At 39.5% G+C, this 24,511-nt stretch overlaps 1 protein-coding gene across 5 annotated transcripts in view; it reads left to right on the top strand.

The window, feature by feature from the left end:
* The window catches only part of CDK6 (cyclin dependent kinase 6), a 147,399-nt gene that overhangs the window by 81,509 nt on the left and 41,379 nt on the right, over positions 1-24,511 (top strand). For all 5 annotated transcript variants that reach the window (XM_055706595.1, XM_055706592.1, XM_055706594.1 and 2 more), the window contains exon 5: positions 22,631-22,740. In XM_055706595.1, the coding sequence (XP_055562570.1) occupies positions 22,631-22,740 (110 nt within the window). The remainder of the gene's footprint in view (positions 1-22,630; positions 22,741-24,511) is intronic.

The following is a 24,511-nucleotide window of genomic DNA, read 5'->3' as shown; positions in this document are numbered from 1 at the left end:
AGCTTAGCTTGAGTTTCCTGAATTCTGTCTTGCTCTACTTTGTGTTTACAACATCAGCTATATATTTACCCTGCAGAGATTTCTTGAGGCCCTAAAGGCGGTGGAGTTCCCATCCTGCTGTGAGAAGGCTCTGTGCATTTTCTATGTATAGTCACGTTTGACAGATTGACTGCTGCACTGCTCCAGTATCGAACTGTCAGGTTCTGAAAACGGGAGTTTTATGCTGCTAACTGTGAATGTATGTACAGATTTATCCCCTTCTGCAGTTTTGGACGTTACCACTAACTCACAGAAAAGCAAGGACAAAAACTACAGCTGTTCTTAGAAACTACAAGATTTACAAGTGATGATACTTTTTTCCCCTTTGATTGTTTGGGGTTTTTTTTACTTTATGTGTGCAAGTTCTCATTTCCCTTCTATTCTGGGTGACATTTGTCATCCAGATCTGCCTTATAGCTCGAGCTCTTACCTTTTTAAAGAAATTTTATTATCAGGGATTGATTCATCAGGAAGGGATTCAGGAGGTATTATTTACCCTTATCTACATCATTCATGTACAGGATAGTGTGCAAAAACCAGATTGTCTGAAAGGGCAACCTCTATGCATATGCAGAACTTAATTTTCCTGCAGTTGATACACTGCAAGTATAATCTGACCTTCACACTATTAGCAAGTAAAATGCGTAAATCTTTCAAAAATTCTTAGATTCATACTGAACTGAGGAAACTATTAGACTGACTAGAAATAAAAATCTTCATGGTAAGTGGATCTAATTCTTATTTATATTAAGCATTCAATATCACTGTGTGTATTGTGTCACTTCTCCTCCTGGATACTCCACTAATAAGTTTTACTTATTATTTTTCACATCAAAGGATTAAAAAAAATATTTTTAAAAATAGATTGATGAACATCTTCCCATATCATAGGCATGTACCATCAAAAATATGCAAAATACCTCAAGTTTTTTAAACCATATTAAAAATCAGAGAGGTGGGGGTTTTTTTCCTCTATACTTTTTGTATCACCACAAGCAGTGGTAGCAGGCTACAGTACACAGATAACTAGTATGAAAAAATGAAAAGTATTTTATACATTATCCTGAAGAAAAGGTGAAAATGAATTTAACCCTGTATTTTGAATTTAATATGCATTGAAATAGGCTCTCTGTTCACTTGTTGCTTTCTATGAAATTGAAGTGAGCTAAGATTTTAATACAGTTGATATCTTGGCCTTTTCTTTTTCAGTGCTGCTAGTCAAATCGTCATGGCAGAGAAGCTTGCACCTTGTACATTCAGAATATGTTCACATTACATTTACATCAGATTAATAACATGAATAACTCAATAGACAGTAGCAGTGGTTAAGCCCAGAAGTCTGAAAAGACAGCATGAGTATTGAACAGACAGTCATATCTGTTCAATCTAACATTTTCTTCTGAGGATTCCTTACACGTCCTTCAGGCTCTGGAATCCATTTAGAGGTGTGAGCACAAACCTCTCAGTAATTCCCGGTGAGGCACATACTAAAATGAAGAAGAGAAGCCCTTTAATCCTGATTGAACATTTATTTCAGGACTGAAATGTCCTGCTCTGAACCCTGCTTTGGGTATTGCCAAGAATTAATGTGTCTGTGTAAGCACCTTGTCCAAGTGAGGAACTCAGCAGAACTCTTCCTGCATGCTTCCACCACAGTCTTCAGGAAACCTCCCATTGCATGGCATATATATGTGTACATACAGCACTGGGACAGTATTTACTCTGTAAAGGATTCCAGATTTGGTCAGTGAACTGAGGATGATGGGCTGTAACATGAGGGAAGTTACAGGACTGTCCTGTCAGGCAAAGTTCATTCAGAGAAACTACAGATTTATGTTCTGACACCAGGAAAAAACTTGTCTACAGTTAAGCCTTTGCTATCATAATTCGCCTAGCAGAAACAATTCCTTTTGAGACTCCCTTATCATGGAACAGAAAATCATTGTGTTAAGAGCTGTACAAATTTGAATCAAGATCTAGTTTTAGCCTTTTTTGAAGACATTTTGTCATATTAGATGTTTATGGCCAAGCATCAAATTTTTCCTATGATAAATTCCTAGTTAATATATTATTTTTTCCTGTTAGTCAAAATGCTTAATTTAATCAAGGATTTTAACAATATCTCCTACTCATCAGAGGAAAGATTTCTTTATGTGAGTGTATTACTCTCTTTTGATATTCGTAAGCATCCATGTGCAGTTACACATATTGCTCTTCATTTTCAGGGTTTTAGCCTCTCAGGAATGTAATTTAAATTCATGTAAATCAATTTACTGAGGTTTTACATTAGTATTCAAGCTTATTTGGTCAGAAGGTGGAAATGGAGAAGAAATTTGGAATTGTAGGAAGATCTCGACCTCGTTACATCTTTAATGACTTATCATAAATATGCTGTCGTATTTTTTTTTAAATTGTAGCGTTCTGGCTAGAATGCAGCCCATCCTACCTCTTTCTTCGAATTCTGCTTAGCATAGTTCCTAACATCTTTGTTTCGCACAAATATCGTATATTTGTATATATCGCACGTATATTTGATGGCACATCCCTAGCAGTCTGTATAGAGCACATAGAGGGAGCTAGGAGAAAAGAGAGCAAAAAGAAAGTGAGGAGGCCTAAAAAGACTGGGACAGTCATTGCATTGACAGAGAAAATGAGTCCATGCTAAATGCAATGACAAGGATTTTTTGGTTGGGTTTTGCTTGGTTGTTTTTTCTTTAATTTCTTGTTGCTTTAGGCCAAAGAGTGTTTGAATTCACTTTTATTTCCAGTTGCTGCTTTGCCTTCTGGACAGAAGATGCTACTTTTTCATATGCAAGCAGTTTAATTTGCCACATAGCTGAAATTCTTTCCTAGTGAATATGTGAAATATTGCACCCTGAATTTGCAATTAATATGACAAATGACATCATTTTTGTTCTATTCTCTGCTAAAGGTGCTTCACAGATAGAATTGTTCCAACTCGATTAAGTGCTATTTTTAAACTAAATAAAAGACATTCCAGAAACTTTTTAAGTCTTGCCCTCATCTAAAACATCTTGACTTGTCACATTACCTTTGTGCCCACATGGCCACAACAGAAAATATCTTGTGCTGCTTTCCATTCCTATGAGAGGTTGGTGCATGAACTAATCAAAACCACTAACATCTATGTTGATCACTTGCAGGCCTAACATGGCATTATACCTATGTAATGAAAGAAAAATGAGTGAAGTTCAGTAACATTTCCTCAGTTGCCATAGAAACCATTGCATCTTATATAGGATACTTGACTGCTTTTGGGCCCCGTCCTTTGATATACCAAGTGGCTTTCTATGAGTCCTAAATGTCTTCATTGCCTATTGAAACTGCAATCAAAATCAGGCAACAAGAACTTGAATGCTGTGACTTAAAGACAGGCAGTTTCTATCTTAGCTTCATCTACTCGAATTACAGCCTACTACAGTTGGATTCCTTTGAACGTTCTGCAGCCCACGAAGAGGTAAACTACTCACACCACGGAAATCAGGGTCCCAGTTCAGTGTGCTGAAATTAACTCATATGGTAGGTCCATACAGCGTCAGATGCTTTCCCTGGCAATGAACTGCAGTTTTTGAATTGTGGGGAGCAAACTTTTGCATCACATTAGCCAGTTCAGCATTGGTCTAACCTCAGCTGAAAAAGTGGCACCATTTTCCAGGAAAGCAGAACTGATAGAGCGCTGCCTGTGCACCTAAGCCCGCACAGCCAAAATCCCAGCTGACACAGTATTCTAAGTCATATGCTGACCTTAGTATGAAAGGGAACTTCAATTAGATGTCTATTGTGGTTTAAAATATAGAAGAATGGCTTTGTGTTCAATGGATTACCCTACTGATTAAGACAAGGAAGCAGATGCTGCAAGGGCATATAGAAGGAAAGTATTTAATTTCTCCCATTCTTTTATAATTCAGAATCTATTCCATGTACCAGAGCAATTAATAGATAAAGTAAAAGCCCACAGACGTATTAGAACCATGAGAATTTCCCAGTAGACAGAGGTACTGATACCTACGTATAATGAAACTCCCAGCACCTTCCATGTCCCAAAAAGCAAATAGAAAGGAAGGGGGAGGGAGGAGAATCATGAAGGGAAGTCTTTTTATTTTCTTCTTTTCACGTGAACGTTTATAATTAAAGGGGAAAGTAAATTAATTACATGAATATTAAAAGGTTACTCTTCTATTCTAACATTTGGTCACAAGTTGTCTAATGAAAAGGAATGCAGGCTGGAGGGCTGCCATGCCTTTGCTTCTTTCTGCAGAGGGCCACAGGCTGAAGCAGTGATTGTGCGTGACAGATTCTGGGAACAATGAGCCTGCGCACAGATCATCCAGATGGAGCATGCTTTTCTAAATTACACCAACAACAGGGTGGCCCACAGGCAAACAAAATAGTTAAACAATACATAATAAAGTTTTTATTTGGTATTTCCTGTGAGCCTCTGCCAGTTGCCAGGGAGTGTACTGTATTTTTCTTTTGCTGTATTAATTGTTGACCACAACTGGCAAAGACCCAAACTAGCAGGGACAGATAAGGGGGGGAAAATGGCATCTGGACACTAAAGCCTCAAGTGTACTGGGAAAAAAAGCACAAAAAATTACAGCATATATCTGGAATTTTCCAACTAACGATGTGCGGATGTGGTAGCGCTAGGGAAAAAGAGCCAAACTGAGCCTGCTTTGTTCACTAAGAGAGGCCCCCCTGTAACATTCCTTTTAGCTGTGCATATTTTGGCTTCAGTTGTGCAGTTTTAACTATATACTGTGTATGGAGCAGTTCAGTTGTTGCTGCATGAATCCAGAAATTTTGTTACAAGAAATAAAATTATGTCAATGCATATGCATCTTTGTTGTGAGATGAGGTGTTTAAACAGAGGCTGTGTTTTAAATGTTAAATTATAGGTGTTAAGTTTTCAGAGGGAAGAGGGAGAAAATTTCACTAAGTGTAACCCATCACAGCAACAGCTGCAAGGAGGAGACCCTCAGTAGCAGTGAATGCTGCCTTTTTAAACTCATCAATGAAATCAGTCCTTACAGTTATCTGGTTTAGGGAGAAGCCCACAATATAGCATTAACACTTGGATGCAAACAGAAGGCTGCATAAACATGCTAGTTTGATACCGTTTTTCTATTTTCTTTGCCTTTATGAACAGTTGAGGTATTGACATCTTTTTAAGGAAGCTTTATACTCCTGATTTACTATATGCAATGTAGTAAGTGATTTTGCTACTACTAGTACATAGCAAAGAAGAGAATAAACAAGAACAGGCTGCTGTTATTTTCTTCTAGAGATAAAATAGCCTTGCAGATATTAGGCAGCCTCTCCAAAGAAGATGGAAGTTGGTGTGAAGACTATCAATATGTGTAAAGAGAACCAACTGTACTAGGCAGTGACAGGGTCTGCAGCTACAGCAGGTCTGTAGTTCAGTTGGTGGGGAAGAAATTATTGTTATGAGCTTAAGTTGTCATATATTTCTACAGCATTTTTGGATGTACTTGGACCATCTTCAGTGACCAGTGGCCCTTGTTGCCACAGACTTGTTTTCACTTCCCAACTCACATGCTCTTTCTGGCATTAAGTACTTTGTTTTTTTCTTTGTTTGTGTTTTTGGTTTTAGGGCAGATTTTTTGTGATTGATTTTAGCTGCAAAATATGGAAGTCATCTATTCCATTATTTCTTTGTACATGTACAGTTTTCTTCTGTAAGAAAATACATTTAAAAAAATTAATTTCTTCACTTGCTATTGTATTCATATGCATGCTGGTTATCAGCAGGGCTGAACCTATGGATCAGTCACACAGATTTCTTCAACCTGAGCTAGCAGAATATACAGCTGTAGTGGATGGCTGTCATAAGTAGCTGATTAAACTAGAAGAAGGCAGGATGCGTTCCCAGTGGATTTCCCAGATTCCTATTCATCTTCCAACACATAACCACTGCTTTTCCTCCCTCTCAGACCTGTATTCCTAACTCTCCTCTAGCCCAGTCTCCTCTCTCTACTAAATCTGCTCCCACCCCAAATCCTCTGTGAAGCCTGCCCTCCCAATGGGCTCCAGACATGCCCCTCACCAACTTCACAGTCTCCAGTGCTTTCAGCTTCAGGCCTTCCTCAGTAGTCCCTGTCTCCTTTAAAAGTTTATGTCTGTCTCATCGCACCCACTGCCCATTTTTCCTTCTTCTTCCCTCCATAGCTCGTAGGCTTCTTTCTCAGTGTCAGCTACACCAACTCTCCACACACACTCCCATTCCCCATTGTTCTTCAACCCAACAAGGGGATGTCTTAGTCTCTTCTCTTAATCCGGTTTTCATAATCTCTTCCCCGAGGGTGCAGCTGTTTTCATCTCTGTGGCTAAGTCTTATAGGTTCCTCTTCAAACATGAGATACAGAGTTTATAGGGTAACAGGCTTTCTGTACTCGGTCAAAAACTTGAGGTGCCATGATGTCCCACAGACCCCCCTGGAGCTGGCCTGAAATGTGCTTGTTGAAAGCAAAACCTTCTGAAAGTGCAATAATTATGCAGTAGTATAAATCCTTACTGAGCATGTGTTGTTTTTCAGATTTATGACATGGCCAGATTTGGAGCCAAGTTTTACAAGGATGGCAAGAAGCACCTCCTTGACATAGAGGCCAAGTTCCACAGCCCTTGTTCAAAAACATTAGGGCACCAGAGCTTCTCAAAAAGAAGGTCACCAGAATTTAAGATGGGCAAACCATGTATTTTTCCCTAGCCTCACTCAGGGAAACCCCTGAACAGCTTCAGCTGAAATATTTTGATGAAGCTGGGTATATTCCAGAGAGATCCAGCATGGAAAATGTTATTGTAATCAGTGAAATTTTGGTAAAGTTAAAAAGTGCTGAAAAAAAGGGTCTTATACAGAGAACTTCAGTAATAGGCCATGCTGGAAGCTTGAATATGTTATATATGTTCTGCTTCTGATAGTTGTCTCCTAGCAGAAGGAATCTGTAGAGTTCTGGGAGTCTCAAAGGACTCTCTGTTTCCCTCAGTGAAAGCCAAGGTGCAAAATCATTCAGTTTTTACTAATGTATGTGCTGTTTCCTAGGCAAGGATCCCTTCTGCATACCCTTATAACCAACCATGGTGTATCCTACATGTGGAAACTGATTCTTATTCATTTTAAAGACCCTCTACATATTTCCAGTCCCTAATGGCATCTATAAAGGTAATTTATCCACAATTAGGAATGTCAGTTGGGAACAAGCAGTCAAAGCGGTGTAAAAACACTTGATGAAGAAAAGATTCAGATCTGTGGTAGAGGTGAGTATGGCTAGCTACTGATGGGCATGAGAATTCTTAAGTCCACTGAAGTCAATGAAGTTCAAGAGCAGGTCTACGCTCAGCAACCAAAATTCCTTTCCAAATTTCAGATTCATCTTTTTCTCTCATGAAAATGAAAAATCATATATTTGCAACCTAGTGAGCTACTATTCATACTAAAATATGTAAAACTTCACTGGAAGTCAGATGAATTAGAATAGGCTTCATTTCCTGTGAATACACTGGTTCCTCCTCCAATCAAGGACAAGGCAAGTCTTTTAAACCTTGAAGCAGCAACGGATTTATAGATCACTTGTTATGGGAGCAGTAAGTAATCTATTGCCTGAGATGTAATTGATTAAAATTGCTTTTGTTCCTCACATGTGAGCTATAACACATTCTTGTCTACAGCTTTTCCTGGTCAGGTGTCATTCATCCCAGGTCCTAGAGACAGGAAAGGCAGGATGGTTAAGAGAAGTCACCTGCAGTACGCTACGTTATTTTTCAGCCTGAAGATTACATCCCAGAACTGTTTTAAGAAATACTGTGAGTCTCCATATAATTGATTTCAAGGCATGTTGCCAGACTAACACTTCAGTTATCCAGAAGAAGCACTAGAGGCCTCTTTTATTGTTGCTGATAACACCTTTACTGTAAATGGAAAGATTTAAAATCCATTCTGTTTTTTTCATTAGTTGTGCTGTTCACTTCTGTTTTCCTTCTGCTGGATTATGCTAATGGGTTATTTTAGTCTTGTTCCTACTTTGATTCAAGGAAGTTTCATTTTGATTTTCTTGCAGTAGCCCAAAACAAAACACTTTATCTGGTGTTTAAAGATGCTTTGTAAAGAAAAAAATCTTAAGAAGGGGTCATTTAGGCCCATGTTTTGTAAAAGCTTCATATTACAAAAATCAACTTGGTCTAAATTCAACCTGAGAGTATCCTTCTAAAAACAACCATACTGTTAGCTCTTGAAAACACTTTCTGATCCTACAGTCATTAATGACTTTAAACAGGAGTAACATAACCTCATGATACTAATGAAAAAGGAAAATATTCTAAACTAAATACATTCTTTGTTTGCTATCACAAAAAAATCCTTTTTCTTGCAGACTGCCACTTTCCTAGAAAAATAGGTAGTATTTATTAGATGGAATTGTATAGTCTTTAGAAGACACAGGTTATTTCTAATTTCTTGTTTCTAAAACTACCTTTTAAAATACTAACAATTAAAAACAAGGATAGATCGAAATATAAATTATTGCACTGTCGGAAGATATCTTCCTCTAACCACCCAGAGCTTCCCTGGAAGTCAGTAGGAATTACATGCGTATTTGGAGTTAGGTTGGAGCTTGTTATGAGATATCCAGTTGGCTTTTTTAACACAGCCTAATAATATTAGCCTTTCCATGCATGACATTTTTTGCCTCAGAAGAATATTCTAGGTCCTATTAGCTTGTTCTGTACCTTCTCTACTTTTAGGTTTAGACCCTTAGACCATGCAGCAATTTTAGGGATTGTTGATCTGTGTCAATTGCAAAGCTGTTGGTACTTGGGCTAGGTTTCTCTGCAGAAGCTCTAGTTTCTAGCACTGCTGCTCTCTTCTCTCCTTCTCAGCATCCCTGGAGCCATGCATTGAAGGCTTTTCTGACCACAAGAGAATGTTTTTTACAGGACTTCCTCTGAAAGTGCATGGAGGGGGGTAGGATGTTGCTGTTCCTATGTGGTTGTTAACGCTGTGAAAGTTTTCTGGAGGTGGCAGGCACTCTTATTCCCTTTCAGGGAAGATGTAGGAAATTTTTTGCATGGAATGATTGCTTCTGAGAATAGATGTTTGTGGGGAAAACACATGGACAAGCATGATGATGGTGATGATGGGAAACATATACAGACTATGAAACTGAGTATTCCAAGGTCAACTGATAGTAAGGTTGATGTTATCACAAGAGCTCTTGGCTACCTGTCTGAGACCATTACAACACTTCCACTAGTTCTTGAATATTAGTTCCCATTTGATTTATTCACCTTTTCCAAGGATGGATTACATATTGTGATAAACATTTTAGAAGGCTTTTTTTGTTTGTCCATTTTTATCATTCTTACAAGGACTCCTCCTGAACAGTTAGGAGCCATGAGTGATTCACTGAGCAGCAAAAGGGATGTGACATAGGAGGAGACCTCCTGAATATTGTATTTTTTATTCTCGGGCAGGAGAGGGGCAAAACCTTTTAAAGCAGTAGATCTCCATTCCACACCAGGTGCTCCCTTGTGGTATATCCCCATTGTGCCAGCAGCAGCCTGTTTTCCTCTCTTGAGGAGACCCCGGAATAAAGTATTGCCACTACCAGGAAACAACATTGTACTGACTGGACAGAGAGAACTAAAACATATCTCTGTAAATTGGATGTTTCCTTCTCTCCTGGAGACTCAGTATGCTCAGAGTTTCACAACCCCTGTGCCTGTAAACTGCCGTGCATTGCCTGAAGCTGAGAACATTCACTTTGTAACATGCAGAACACATCTAAACCCACTTCTGGACTATTAAAAATACATCTCAGTGCCACAGCTCTGACAGCAGATGCAGAGTACATACATTAGTCCACACTCCCTTAACCACTGCTGGAATTGAAGTCTGTCAAATAGATGCCTGGAAGTGGATTTGGATTCTCAAAAAAAGTGTTTGCTCTCTGAGGCCTCTATGCCCACAGTGTGCAAGGGGTTAACAAGGGAGCCACTTTGAAAACAGAGGCAGAAGGTCAACAGCAAAGACTCCTACAGCCTGACATGGAGAGCCTTTCACCCGTCATTTCCCACCCAGGGGATTGTAAACATTGGCTCGAAGCCATGGAGTCCTACAGAACTTCTCTTTACTTTCAGCATATACATTTATACATCTAAATGGAAACTGAAGCACGGCAAGTTATTCCTGCATGTCCAGAAGGAGAGAGGGAGCTTCTGTTCAAGTTGAAGAGATGACGGAAAGAGCCATTACTCACACTGGAATTTGAAAACATAGAGATATGCTTGTTTAGTGGTGCTTCACATGTAACATAGCTGCTGTTCTCAGGCAAACTTTCTCAACTCACAGGAATGTGCAGAATGCTGTCACTTAATCAGAAACCAGAAGAGCTCTTTTATCTGCCATTTGTTAGTAACTAGCAATATTGTTCTTATCTCATTGTCCTTTAGTCTGATGTGGTGCCCTCAGACATGAGAACTTGTAACATGAAAGCACTCATTACCTTGAACGTTCCTGTTTATATTGTCTTAAGCTATTATCACTTTAGCTTAAATAAGATGCTTTGTAGCAGTTTTGAGAGAGATGAGTCATCTGCAGAAGTCTGTTCTACAACATCATTTTCACAAATAGAGTATTTTTTATTTTTGTAAATCTATAACCACTCTGGAGTAGAGTCTTCAGCAATCTAGACTAATTCAGAACTTTTTCATCCAACCAGTACAATATGTTATCTGTAATTAATTTCCCTTGGAATATGGCTTCTTGTAAATGACATAAATTAACCATACAAGCTTTAAAGTTAAAATTGGGAAATAAAGCATAACAAGATCCAATATTGGACCAACTGTAATATTCTAGGTTTCTGGTAAATCCTCTGATACTTGATATCAGTTTAGAAAATCCTGTAGCGTTTATAAGCAGAAGAAATTTTCTTTTGGGTTCTTTAAAAATCTTGGGCTTCACTTTGTAGTGTGAATCCTGAGTTTTGGCCAGTGAGTAGTGTATCAAGTAGCAAGGGAGGAGATGTTGTTTCTTTCTCCACAGAATAAAACAGTGACATATTCTAGAGTTTTTATGAGTCCCATCCATCAGAGGGATGGAATACAAGCTGCCTAGATCCAAAGTAGAATCCAGCCTGGTAAATGTAATTAATGCCTGCTTTTATTTTTATCCAGTGATGGTCTAATGTAAAATGCATACACATTCCAGAGAGCAATATCCAGAAACTCAGTTCCTCGCCCCTTCCAGCTGATTGTTCTTAAGCACTCAGCTACTTTCAGACACAGTCTTGCCCCATGACTCATATACTCCTGGCAGAATAATGACTTGGCTTCAGCAAAGGCAAGGAAAGAGCTGTCACCCAAAAAAACCCTACCCGAGTGGTCAAAGTATTTGCTTGAATGCAGGAGGTGCCAGTTAAGTCCCCTTCGGACTGAGTTTTCACTTTGAAATTAACATAATACCATCTATACAAGACATCAATGTGGCTGCAAACACATCTTGCTTCCACACCACTCTTAGTTACAGGCATCACCAGGTAAGACTCCATATGGACTTCTGTTGGGAACATCCAGGTATCTAGGGTATCTGTCTGCCTAAACACTCATCACACACAGTAGTGCATCAGCTGAAATGCAGATGCTTGTTTCTCCAGCACAGACCTTTCTAATGTGTGTGACCATCTACACTTAAAAACCACAAACACTTTCAGTCTAAGAAGAGGAATTTGACAAGTGAAGATACCAAAAAAACTCATAGCCTTGGAAAGTCAGCATTTTGTTGGTCTTAAGCTCACAACGCTACTTAAATGTGTAATTCAGACAGCCTGAAGACTCCCCTTAGTCTTTTTGTCCTTTCTATCCAGTTCTTGGTTTTGCCATGAAATAACAGGTTTACAGGAGGGTCTTGTCCTGCTGATATTTATTTCAAAACTCAACTAATTTCTAACAATCTGTGATATGTTTAAGTATGTATAAACACATACACCTCTCCATATATTGCATCTGTATACAGAAAGTACATCTTTTTCTTTTTTTCTGGAAATCTGTATATTTCCAAACCTCTTTTCCCTTTTGTTTTTAGAAAGAAGGATGTTTCATGAGGGTTTTGTTTCCCAAGTGTAATTTCAAGGAGCCCTTGAAAGGCATTTCTTAGGTGTTTCATCTTTAGGGTACCATTTACATTTTTACTTCACTTTAAAGCCATACATTTATTTAAAGCCATAGTAAAATCTACTGCCTTCAACTTCAAATGTAGAACAGATTTTCAGTGTTTATAGTTGCCCGAATTCTTTATGCCGTGGATGTAGGATGGTCCAGCTACATGTCAGCCATCATGGTGATACTAGATATCACTGAGACAGATGTTGCTCCACCAGCCCTTTTATGTACCGTACCAGGCTATTAATCAAATTGGTACTTTGCCTCCAGGCTCCTACTCAAGCCTGGTAAAGTCTGTATCAATAGGAGCACAAATCTACACTTCCAACAGGAGCATCACAGTCCCAATCTGCTTTGGGGAAGAAGAGATGTGTGGCTGCGTAACACTATATCAGATGCTGTGGGTGCTCTGACCACGCCATGCCATGCTGCTGGAGAAAGGTTACAGCTCTTAGTGCCACTAGGTAGATAAGTGCTTCTCCTAGGAGTTGATGGGACATAGAAGTGAAGGGAGCCAAAAGTTACAACAAGAATTTTTAACATGTAGCTAAAATATAGTAGAGGTATGAAATTTCTCATATGTACCAGCTTTAAAGTTATCCAGACAAATATCTTAATTTTAGATGTGCAGACACTACTCTTGTCCAAATCCGACTTTCATTATAAAAGTCACTGGGATAAATATTTTCAGTTTAATTGGGACTGAGCTAATTTTACCTCTATTACACATTCTGAATAAGGATCAGGTAAGTTCTTACTCAGCAGCTAACCCCCTCGTGCACACATGTCCTGTGCTCACCCTGCCATATGCGAACAAGGTATACCTCTCTTACTTATATGCCCTGATTGTTGTTCATGTCCTTACTTTCCTGTTCATCTCTGGCCATTAACTCAAAGCACAGCACTAGTTCATAAGTTTCCTTCTCAACTGAATGAAAACAGTATCTTGTAGAAGTTTTTTGCACCATTTCCCCTTTTTTTGAGTCCCAAGCTGAAAAACTTAATTTTATTTGTAGTAGTCTGTTACAATTCAGGATCCTGACAGAATTCTGTGTTAAACTGTGACCCAGTGGTTACGTGTGCTTCAAAATGGGTCAGAGTATTTCTTTTTGAGAGTGACTCAAATTATTCAGATCAATTTTGATGGTCATGTTTCATTAAAAACTTTTTAAATCCACCTTTTTTCTCATCTAGGAGCAGCTGTAGAGTCCATGGTAAAGCCTCTCACCTAGAGAACTGGCGGTATTTAATCCATTCTTTGAGGCAGCATTTTCTTTGTCCATTGTCTCCTTTTGTTAAAGATGGTTTGAAACAGAAGTGGGTCAGAGTTTCATGGGAGAGAGATCTGTGGTGGCCTTCATGGTTTTGCTGTATTTAGGTTTTTTCTGTTCAGAACTGAAGTCTAGCACAGCACCCCAGGAAGTGGGGAGACTTTTTTCTATTAACCAGACTCTGGTTTTCTAATAGCAATGGAAAGCTGGTCTTCGTTATAAAGCCAAACCGTAAGTGGTAAGGCTCATATTCTCTAGTTTGATGAACTTGGGAAGAGACCAAGCAGTCACAAGGGCAGCTTTGGAGTTCTCAGCATGGAGCTGACCACGGTTTGATCCTTGGTGCAAGTTAGAGCTACATGTTCTCCTTCTCCCAGGGACTGGGCATAAGTGATGTGAGAGACTGTGGAAGAGCTGGATGCCACCCAGTGGAAATATGTAGGGTGCTACATAAGTTGGTTTTGTGGCAACCTAAAGACGTAGAGTAGAGCAGGGCAACTGGGACAAGGCCCAAGATCTAGTGCTAGAAATTATGACTGTTCCCTCAGCTAGCTAATGCCAACAGGTGACTGAGTGAGTGGAAATGTGCCAAACTGCTGCAGCCAGATCCAGAACAAGACCTGTATTCCAAGGCACAGTCACAGGCTGCCACCTTTTTAATGCTCTGTTTCTTCTGGTACTGTGGAAGGAACTCTCATCTTATAGTAGATGTTGGATGTGATCAGTGTAAGAAGCTAATGCTGTTTATTTCTGCCTGTGCGGTTTTTTCAGCTCTTAGATATATCATTAGAATTTGCTGTTTCGGTCTAAGATTTTGGTTTGATTATTGAGTCTTGCACTTGCAGCATGACTGAAGAGTGCCTGTTTTTTAAAAAAAATCTGTCACTCTCCATGTTGTCAGGTATCTCTATATGTAAATACATTGCAATGTCAGAACAAGCCTCATTGCATGCAAAGCTAACCACTTCTGTAAAGAAATGAGATGTCCCATATTCCATAGAAGGCTGCTCTGCAGCTCAGAGATTAGGACATTATGGTTTTGATTTTAATGCACAACAAGCCTTGGCAAGCCTTTCTTTGACTTTCGTGGGCTCTGGATCAGGTACAGCAGTGTTGCTGATCTTATTTTTGCTTCTTTCTTTCCGTATAAAGAGAAAACACCTTTAAAGTGAAGTTTCAGGTAGTCTCTCAGAAATGTTCTCTGTATGGTGTCAGTAGATAATTCTGTGAAACGTTTTGCTCAATGGAAATATATTTCCTTGTATTAGTTTTGAGGTAAGCTCTGTGATCTTCAGTCACTAATGGTTGAAAGTATTACCTCATCTTAAGAGCCAGTTTTCATTTCCAGTAGCTGTCGCACACAGCTGCTTAGTGCACAGCATCTTTTGAGGTAAAACACACTGAATGTAGGTAAGGTATATTCTGCTACTGTTTATATACCTATGCATAAAGTGCATGCGCACACGCACACACACACATGCACTCCTACTGACAACGGATGTACCTAGAAATATTCTTCTGCAGCACCATCACACTGGGTTATGTGGTTCTTCCTAGAAATACAAAAAGCAAAATTCTGGTTAGTTTTGTGTGTATAAACCATCAAAGAAATGAATGGCTTCTTTTTTGTCAAGTTATCTCACAGTAGAGGCTAAATCTTGCTTTCTTCAAAGCACAAATGTTTTAGAATCAGAAATAGGAGATCACATTCTAAAATAACAACTTGATACTGGTGGTACATGTGATCAGGATTCGTGTCTTCTATAAACAGATAATTTTTTGCTTGATGATTTAACTAATGAAATAATAACAACAATCCTTCCACTTTTCACAAAGCAGTAAATCAAGCTTGTGCCTAAAATGAAGACAAATGTGAATAAAGAGATATAATTGCTGTTACCATGTGCACTTCATGAGACCCACAGCACTTGAAAGGACGTCATTTTTATATATAGTATATCTTTTGTCAAGAAATAAAGTGCTTTCTAAAAGCTACCGGGGTAGTTTGGTACATTTTTACTTTAAAAGGGAAACTATTTTAATGTTTCTATAAACAGAAAAAATATCATCATCTTTCACTAAGAAAGAAATATTCTCTCCAGCCATACCTATCTCTGTGATGGAACTGAAACCAGTTATCTAATAGTGGGAGAACCACTACTCAAAACAGAGATTAAAGAAATACAATTATTCAGGCTGATATTATCCCTGGAAGCTAAAGCACATTGTATAATGTAGTGATTATCACCGTCTCCATCACAGTTAAGAATAGTAATAGGTCTTCAGAGATAGATTAAAAAGAGTCCTGGGCTTGCTTTATAAATGCACAATAATCAGTGAATGATTTAAGTGTAGTAATGGGAAAATACAGTAAGACAGTCCCCAGCAAGTAAAGCAGACACACTCCTCTCCCAAACCGGGGATGCTGAAGTCATTGTACAAAAGCTAACAAGCTGACGCTGCCATCACGCACACACAGTTTCCCCATATGGCATAGGTGTGCTCTGCTCCCACAGGTCTTTGGGGTGTCCCGGGGGGGCATGGAGGCAGAAGATTTGCTGTGGAACATCCTCACTGCTGGACTGCTGGAGCAGAGCAGCGGGGGGCGGTTCGCTGCGCGAGAGGACTGGAGGCGGCCGAAGGTCTGCCCATCTGCCCACACAGCGCGGAGCAGGACCACCCTGGCCTGCCCAGGGGGGCTCAGAGCAGCATGCAGGGCAAGTGTCAGAGCCTGTGGCCCTGCAGAAATGCCATCACTTTGTAACTTAGTATCCCCTGCCCTCTGAATTGCCACTGCTGCCCTGCTCAGTCCTGGCCAACAAGTCACTATTCCAAACTGCAGGTGATGAAACGTTATTAGACAAATTCTTTCTTTTTCCTAAGCGATACACTGTCAGGCCAGTGAGCCATTTTTAAGCATATTCATTTTTGAAATTACATTTCTTCTTTTCAGACTCTGTGGAAATTCAGTGCTATGTTTCTAGCAAGGGAGAGGGAGGTGTATTAGGGAGTGAGAGTCTCTCTGCAGTGAAGATTGAAGCCAGGCTTCAATCAATACATAAGCCCAGATTTTTACCCATCTGTAATTCTGTCCTCTCCAACTAGTCTGTGGCGAATGTGTCAGGCTTAGTCATACAGCTGAGAAGACTTTTTCTATAAAACTTGAAGAAAATTCTGCAAGTCATTTTAGAGTCCCAGACCTGAAGAAGAAGCCATGCAGTAGCAGCTCCATAGTGAAGTTGGAGGGATTCCACTTTGAATCCTCCAGAACAGTTTGAATCAATAGATTTTTTGGTGAAGCTGGGGGACCACAAAGTGACACTAAAGAGCTGTATTCTACATACTGCACCATATATTCTATAGCTATATTCCCTCATTTTTACTCAAAAAGAAAGGGCAAAAATAAATGAAAAAGAGTTGAAAAGATGCCCCAAAGATAATGTGAGAGGTCTGTTAGTGAGAACTGAGCAAAATAAGTGAGTGTAAGAACCATGTTAGGGAACTTAAAAAAAATATTTTTTACAAATAATCTTTCATGAGGTTGAAAGGCTTTTAGCAATGAAATGAGTATGTATCTAATGGTAGATAAAATTAACAAAATCAGCACCAAAAAAAGTACAGTAGAAACCACAATCACAAAAGCAAAATATTTGGAAGAAAAATTCTGTTTGGATTTTTGTATGAATTTAATCCTGCTAATTGCTTTTGTTTATGATTTGTATGAAAGCTAAATATTTTAAAAGGTTTTATAGGCCTCTTCAAAGTCCCCTCAGAGCTAATTAGAGTAGAATTAATCTTATCCAGCTTTAGATGTCTAAAAGAAAGATGTCTACATGTGGGCCAGTCAGTTTGATTCTCCTCATAGACAACAGTTGCAACGTGTTCATCTGACCTGTACAACACACTTGCAATAAAATAAGATCAGTTGCTGGGTGCAATGAGGAGTGGGCCATGCCTCCCCCACCCCATCGCCCTCCTGGAGACCCCTCTGAATCAGCAGAGATGAGGGAAGCATAGCAAAACGCCTTCTCTCTGGAGTGAAAGGAAGACCCGGGGCCACAGCATGACTCACTGGCTAGTAGATTAAAGAGTGCCAGGAAACATTCGTGGGTACTGGAGCTCAATTGTCTATACTGTTAAATTATTAAAATAGTTCCTGGCATAGTTTTGAGTTATGCCAACGAGCCTTTCCCCAGACAGTTCCTAGGCACAGTTAACCATGGACCAAAGACCATTCCCAATAAGCAGTTTGCATGCGGTCACCTTTTTTGGGAGGCTGAGAATTTAGTAATATGGACATAGGCCACTCTGTGCCTGTTGGTCTCAGTGCCAAAGGAACATTTCCTGTCCCATTTAATTTCCTAGCACAGACATAGCCACTGTGTTACAGTCTGATCCCTGCTTTGTTCCGGTAGCTGTGCAACTGGGCATTGGTCTGTACTTAAAGTCTGTGGCAAACCGAAATGTAGTCTTTTGTGTCTATGTTACTCAACCCCATCCCTAAACCTCTGTTTGTCTTTGTCTTTTTTGAACTGTATGCTATTCAGACAACAACTATATTTGGAAAGGGCTGTGAATTGTGCAGATCTATTTAAATTAAGTAGTTATTCAAAAGTGAAAATCTGTTCTGTAAAGTAAATGGAAATTAAATGAGACTGACACAATGCCTAGATCTTGTGTTCACATTGCTAGTGAACAGATACTTACCACTAATTTGATTATTTGTCAGAAACAGGTACCATGAAGGGCAGGGTTGAAACTTCTGGGGCTAGATGGTCCCAGACAGCAACATCTGTCAGATATAATAAGGCGGAAAGCTTTATTTCAAAATAAAGTTCCCTTTCTTCTTCTGACTCTAAATGCAGCTCTCCCCCCTTGCTTCTCACTGAGCACATCTTCTTTAGAGGGTCAGACACAGCCTCAGTAGACTTTTGCAATGTTCTTTTACACATTTCATTTCTTTTCATCCTGAAGTGCTGCCTAAATCTATTGACATTTAAATTGTTAGAAGCAGTGATCTGCAGCTACTGATATCATTCTTATCTGATACCATCCCATCTTATCTGGGTAGTGGAAACATAAAAAGTGCACTGGAAAAGGAGACTAGTTACTCCTTTAGGTATGTACTCCTTCCAGTGTATGAATTATTCTGTCTTTTCATATGTAGCTTAATCTATGAAATTCAAATGTCATAGGGTATCCTTAGGACAGGCAGGGTGGGCTGAGAAGCTAAACAGGGAAAAGGACCTCTTTTGGCCCAGGAGCATTTGGAGGCAGTTGGAAGAAGGCTGGACAGGGTCTGAAATTTGAGGGAGTTTGAGGGCCCAGGGGAGCAGTCAGGGAACATGAGGGAAGGCAGAGCACATGAGACATGGCGGGGCAGCAGGTTGTGTCCACCTGGGTGTTGGCACAGGAACAGCAGGGGATTAGGCACGTTTGGTGCACCATCAGGGGGGCCACTGGCACGTGGCAGGAAGCAGGGGAGAGGAGCCAGGAGGTCTGACAGCTGGGAGGAAGCTGGCTGGTGTAAGAGAGGAGGTAAAGTAACCAGGCAGGGTGAGGAGGAACAACGAAGGGGCAAGGGAGGGAAGTTCATTAGATGAGAGGACTAAAATGTGACATGGTCATTAAAGTCTACAACCTCCAGAGTATTTAGAAGTGTTGCACTGAATTTAGGATCTCCATCAGCATGTGAGCACGAAACCCTTTTCCTACAGAGCGATCGCCATGTGCCACATAACATGCGTGTCAGATTTTCAGGAGAGGCAGAATTGCAGTGAAATGTACAGATGCAAGTGCTTGCTTTTTTCGTCCTAAAAATGGGACTTTATCAAGCAGCTCTTTATCAAGTGCTCTATCTCTCAGGGAGAGCCTGTCTTACTGGTGGCGTGGATTATCTAAGCAAAGCATTTTTTCATTCTAAGTCAGAACCATGCTAAAGAGGAAGTGATGATCTAGTTGTTCAGCCTCACCATATCCTGTGTTCAGAATAATTTTCATTTCTACTTATCTGCAAATGTTTAATGGAATGTCCACAAATATTTTCTTCGTTTCTATGGTAAGAGAAAGAGAGTGTGAAACTGTGTCAAAACCACTGCATCATCTGCATCATCCTGTGCTTTTCAGGAGAAGACCCAGACTACTAGAGGAGTCATCTGAGGCATTACTTGTGTGCAAACTGACATTTACAACATTTTGATCCCTTTCAGGTTCACATTTTGAAACACAGACTTGCATATTACAAACCATAAAGGTTACTTGGTCACTTCTATAATTACACAGTAATAACAGAGTATAGCAAAACAGCTCAACAAAGATTACTTTCTCTCTGACTATAAAGCAATCAGGTATTTGCTGGAATTGGACTGTGAGACTTTGGAAATAATTTTTTTAAAGGTTTAAGTTTCCAAATTACTCAGAAGTAAAATCTCCCAGTCCCCTTTGTATGCATGCATGGAGGGTACAGAGTACAAGTACTTGGGGAGCTGTGCTGGTAAGTCGTCACATGGGAGAAGCAGTTAATGTTCTGTACATTTCCGCAGCCTTCTGAAAATGGCACTGTTCCCCCTGAGTGAGCACCTGGGGACCAGCCACAAGCTGTGATGCTCCTCTCAGGAAAGGAGCAGCTGTCCTGTGCCACATTTCCCTGAAAAAGGGATTTCGGTTTGGGGCATACATTGTCAGAAGTATTCAGGCTGTGTCACAGCCATGCAATCCCCCAGTCCTTTGCGTATGAGAGTGCAGAGCCTTAATGTGGCTGGGCTGGTGGGACTGGGGAAAATAAAGCACCCTTTCACTGTGTGAGAAGAGCTATGTGGATCTCAAACCAGGAATCATGAGGTTTGGTGGTATTGGTGGCAGAGATCACACAGCTTTTGCTCCTGACACTGCACCCAGCCATTAACAAACAATAATGGGTTGAAATTGTTGTACCTAATTTCTGAAAGCAACGTTTCTTCAATAAGCTTTTCCACAAATGTACTGAGCGAATAGAAGTGCAGTTCGGTTTAAGAGGTATATCTGCATCAGGAGGAGTACGTATGTGTTTTAGGAGGAATTCTGTCTGACTCAGATAGGGCATGTCCAGTAAAAATCCCTGACCTCCAGTTACATTTCTCCTCTTTCCCTGGAGTGAACCTCTGAAGAAACTTTCTGGGTTTTTATAGAGAAATATTTTGGAAAAGCATCACTGCTATGGTACCAAATCAGAAAGACCAATGGAGTTAAATAATGCCCAGCTTCCACACAGGAATCTGTTTCTGTGGACAGGTATCTGGAAGTCTAGCTCGACAGTGCAGTACTTTGCACTGTGTTATTGAACTGTTTCAAAGACAGATTTTATGAATTGAGATCAAAGTGTTTAAGAGGACTGTTAGCAAATATGACCACTTGTGCAAATATCTGTGAACCTCCCGTCAATAGCCATTCAGTAATTCCAAAGGTTGTCAGGGCATGTAATGAATGTAATAAATGTTTTATTTGCTTTTGTTTCAGCTGGCTTTGACCAGCAAATTCGGCTGATTACTTCCATTGTTATTTTTGCTTAGAAGACAATTATATTGTTATCATTAAAAAAACCACTCTTTTTACACATTTCTTTGTACTGGTCTTGACATTTAGAACTCACTATCCTAGTTAACATCATTTTTAAAGTTATTTTCATTCTTATCTTTGCACTTTTATTTCTGTGTGTTTGTTTCATGCTCCTCCTGAATGCTGCATCTCCCACCTTTGTGTTTGTTGGAGAAACAAACCAATAATTATGGAGACCCTCCCTGCCCCCAGATTAAGAGTCAGAGGTTTAAATTATAGCACACACTAAGAAATTATTGGTATTTAGCTGATGATAATATGTTGGTATGGCTGGTTTATAACTGTATTCAGGAGCAGGATACTCCCATGGTTCTGAGATCATATTCTGCCAACATAGTAGCTCACACAGGACTCTGAAGAAGTTCCTTGTGTTCTGTAAATATACTGAAGATACAGACAGGCTCATCTGTATTTGGTCTGCTTGTGGCAAACAAAAGGATAAATATAAACTGTCCCATCTCTGTTGTGGGTCCAATGTGCAGGACTCATGCAAGCACATCAATGGAGCAGTGCCAGTAAAGTTCCCACTGGGTCTCTACAACATGTTGCAACGTGACCACCAGGACAAGTACAGCCTAAAAGCAGACACTTTACATGGCATATGTCCCTGAGAAAGAGTGTATCATTTGGAAATAAGTTGTGAGAGAAGTTAGTGCTTATCTAACCAGCAGCACATGGGCAGAGACTAAAGACACAACTACGAAGGTCAGAAATCAGCCAAGGAACCCTGTGCTGTGTTGCTTAGTTGAAAGCTGGCAGTTTAAGGTACCTCTGTGCACAAGGAAACCACAATGAACAGCACTGAATGCCTTTGATAAGGGACAGCATTGGGGAGGGTTTGACTTAATCTATATCCAACCGATACAATAAGTTTTATCTTCGGTTTCTTCAGAGAGAACTTCTGAGACAGATTAGACATGTTTACCAGGTTGACCCATACACTTGAGCAAACCCCATTTCTTTTACAAAAAACAATACAGAAACTATGAAGGGCTTAGGACAGACACGAGCAACAGATTCTGATTTGTCCTATGGGTAAAACCACAGTATTTCCTAGCTTACTTGTTTCCAGCTTGGCTCTGGTGACTACATCTAAGGGGTCCACAAAAGCTGATTAAGAAAAGGCAGCCTTGTTCAATAGACTAATGTTTGCTCTATGGAGAGTCCAGATCTCCACTGGAAGGTGTTTAGGGTCTTGAAGTTGCAAAAGCTTCAAAGAGTTTTTAGTAGCATGCTGTGATATTGTGATACCACACCAACAGTGTACTCTGATATTATATTTTTGTTGTACCCTGAACTGCACTGCTGTTGACAAGAAGTGGTCTCACTTCCCAACTCATCATCACTGCATGAATCCATACTGAGATTTTCCATAGAAAACCCTTTTCTATGCACTGGCCAAACCAGTTTGCCCTAACCTGTGAAATTTTACAATTTGGATTAAACTAAATGGGAGTTGTTTACGTAACCCGTATAAGATTATAATTCTGTAGCTAAGTGTGCTCTCTCTTACGTTCCTTATTGTTTTACAGGTTGTTACTTTGTGGTATAGAGCTCCTGAAGTTTTGCTTCAGTCCAGCTATGCAACACCAGTGGATCTTTGGAGTGTTGGCTGCATATTTGCAGAAATGTTCCGTCGAAAGTAAGAAATACAGTTTTATTTTATTCATGTTTTTCATTTGAAATTTGAAAAAATGCAGTAACAAGTCTGGTACAATACACTGGATCACATTTATTATGAAAAGGCCTGATAGGATGTTTTATTTGCAGCACAAAACATCAATAGCCATTGCGAATTCATACTTGTTGCCATCTTGGAGTCCCTTTTTTGGTGGGAGTCTGCCTCAGCTCTTGGTAAATAAAGCCTCTATGTGCACTGTTGTGTTCCTGTTACACCTGAATGCAAATGCAGATAAAAGTTGGCTAGAGAGACTGTTGATCAATTTGAGTAAAGCTGAATTCTGAAGAGGATTTACCCTGAGGAAGGCAGGGCATGGTGGTCAGCAGAGTCTTGCTCCGGAGTTTGTGCATTGGAGTGTCAGGTGTTTGCTCATAGTCCCTTCTTGGCACATCTGAGATCTCAGAAGTCACTGTAAAGTTCATTTCTAAAGGTAAAAATTTTTTTAAGAATAAGCTATTTAGCCTGAGAGCAGGTTAACAAAGATGTTAAATATAAGCCAAAAAAAGCAGATAAAAGACATTTTTTTGGCTGATTCAGTTAAATTGGCTATCATCGGAAGTGTCTACCTACAAAATATACTGCTGGATGCAGATGAGTTGTGAATGTGAGAGGAACACTTACGTACTGGTCCTTCCCATGGAAGGATAGTAATATGGAGGTTGTACCATGCAGGGTGTGGAGAGGAACGCCCAAGAACCTTAACAATGTAAATCTGTCTTGATGTTAATCCAATCACATGGTCTTTGGTTGAGCTTACTGAAAAAGTGCTTGTTGTCTTCACCTGGGCGATCTCCATCTAGAAACTGTGTAGTAGTTTGTAACACCCACTGTGAAATCAAAGAATATACGCAAAGAAAATGTGAAAGAAAATTATACACTGGGTAGCCTAAAAACCAAAAGCAGTATAATTTGCAAGGAGAAGCCATACTGCAAGGGCCTTGAGAAACAACTGTTTAATTTATACAACGTGAAGTTCAAAATACTAATTGAAGTCTTGCAAAATAACTTTGGGATTCTACTACTTATTAATGTTAGTATATGGAAAAATCATTTTTCTTGGGCTTCTTGCCTGGTCAAATGGCCTGGGTAGAATTATTATACTCCACCCTCTCTGTTTCTGACTCAGAAATGAGGTCAGAAAATGAGAGAAAAAAAGAATGTGTACTTTAGGAGTATCAATCAAATCTTCCATTGCAAACTTTTAAAGATTTAGTCTTATGCCATATACTGCCAGGTTCACAACATTACCATTGATATTTTTTCTGATTTAAATAGCAGAGTCAACAATTTCATTTTAGCATTTGAATTAGAGTGATACAGAACAAACAGCTGAACACAGAACTTTATTACATGCTCAAAACTCTCTTTTTTTCCTCATTTAATGTGCAGTATTCTGACAGATAAGAAATATTCCCATATACAAGCACCACCAATTGAATTTTATTTTCCTTTTATGATATGTGAGCCTCACTGACTCTCTAAATCCAACAATAAATTAAATTATGGACAGTTAAATTTTCTACTTATTTACAAGTGAGAATATTACATTAATATTACAAGATCAGAGAATTACTTTTTTAAATGTAAATGAGATCTGATTTGAAACAGTGTTTGATAAAACCAGAATTTCTATTATTCTTGCCAAATGCAGGGTCAGTCTGACATTCTCAGTCCAAAATTTGGGAGATTGTCAAAAACTGTAGAGGTCAGAAATCTGCCAAGTCTGTATGTA

Source organism: Falco cherrug, chromosome 4 (genome assembly GCF_023634085.1).
Source record: "Falco cherrug isolate bFalChe1 chromosome 4, bFalChe1.pri, whole genome shotgun sequence".
NCBI lineage: Eukaryota > Metazoa > Chordata > Aves > Falconiformes > Falconidae > Falco > Falco cherrug.
Note: the sequence above shows the minus strand (reverse complement) of the source record. Positions and strands in the feature narration are given on the sequence as shown.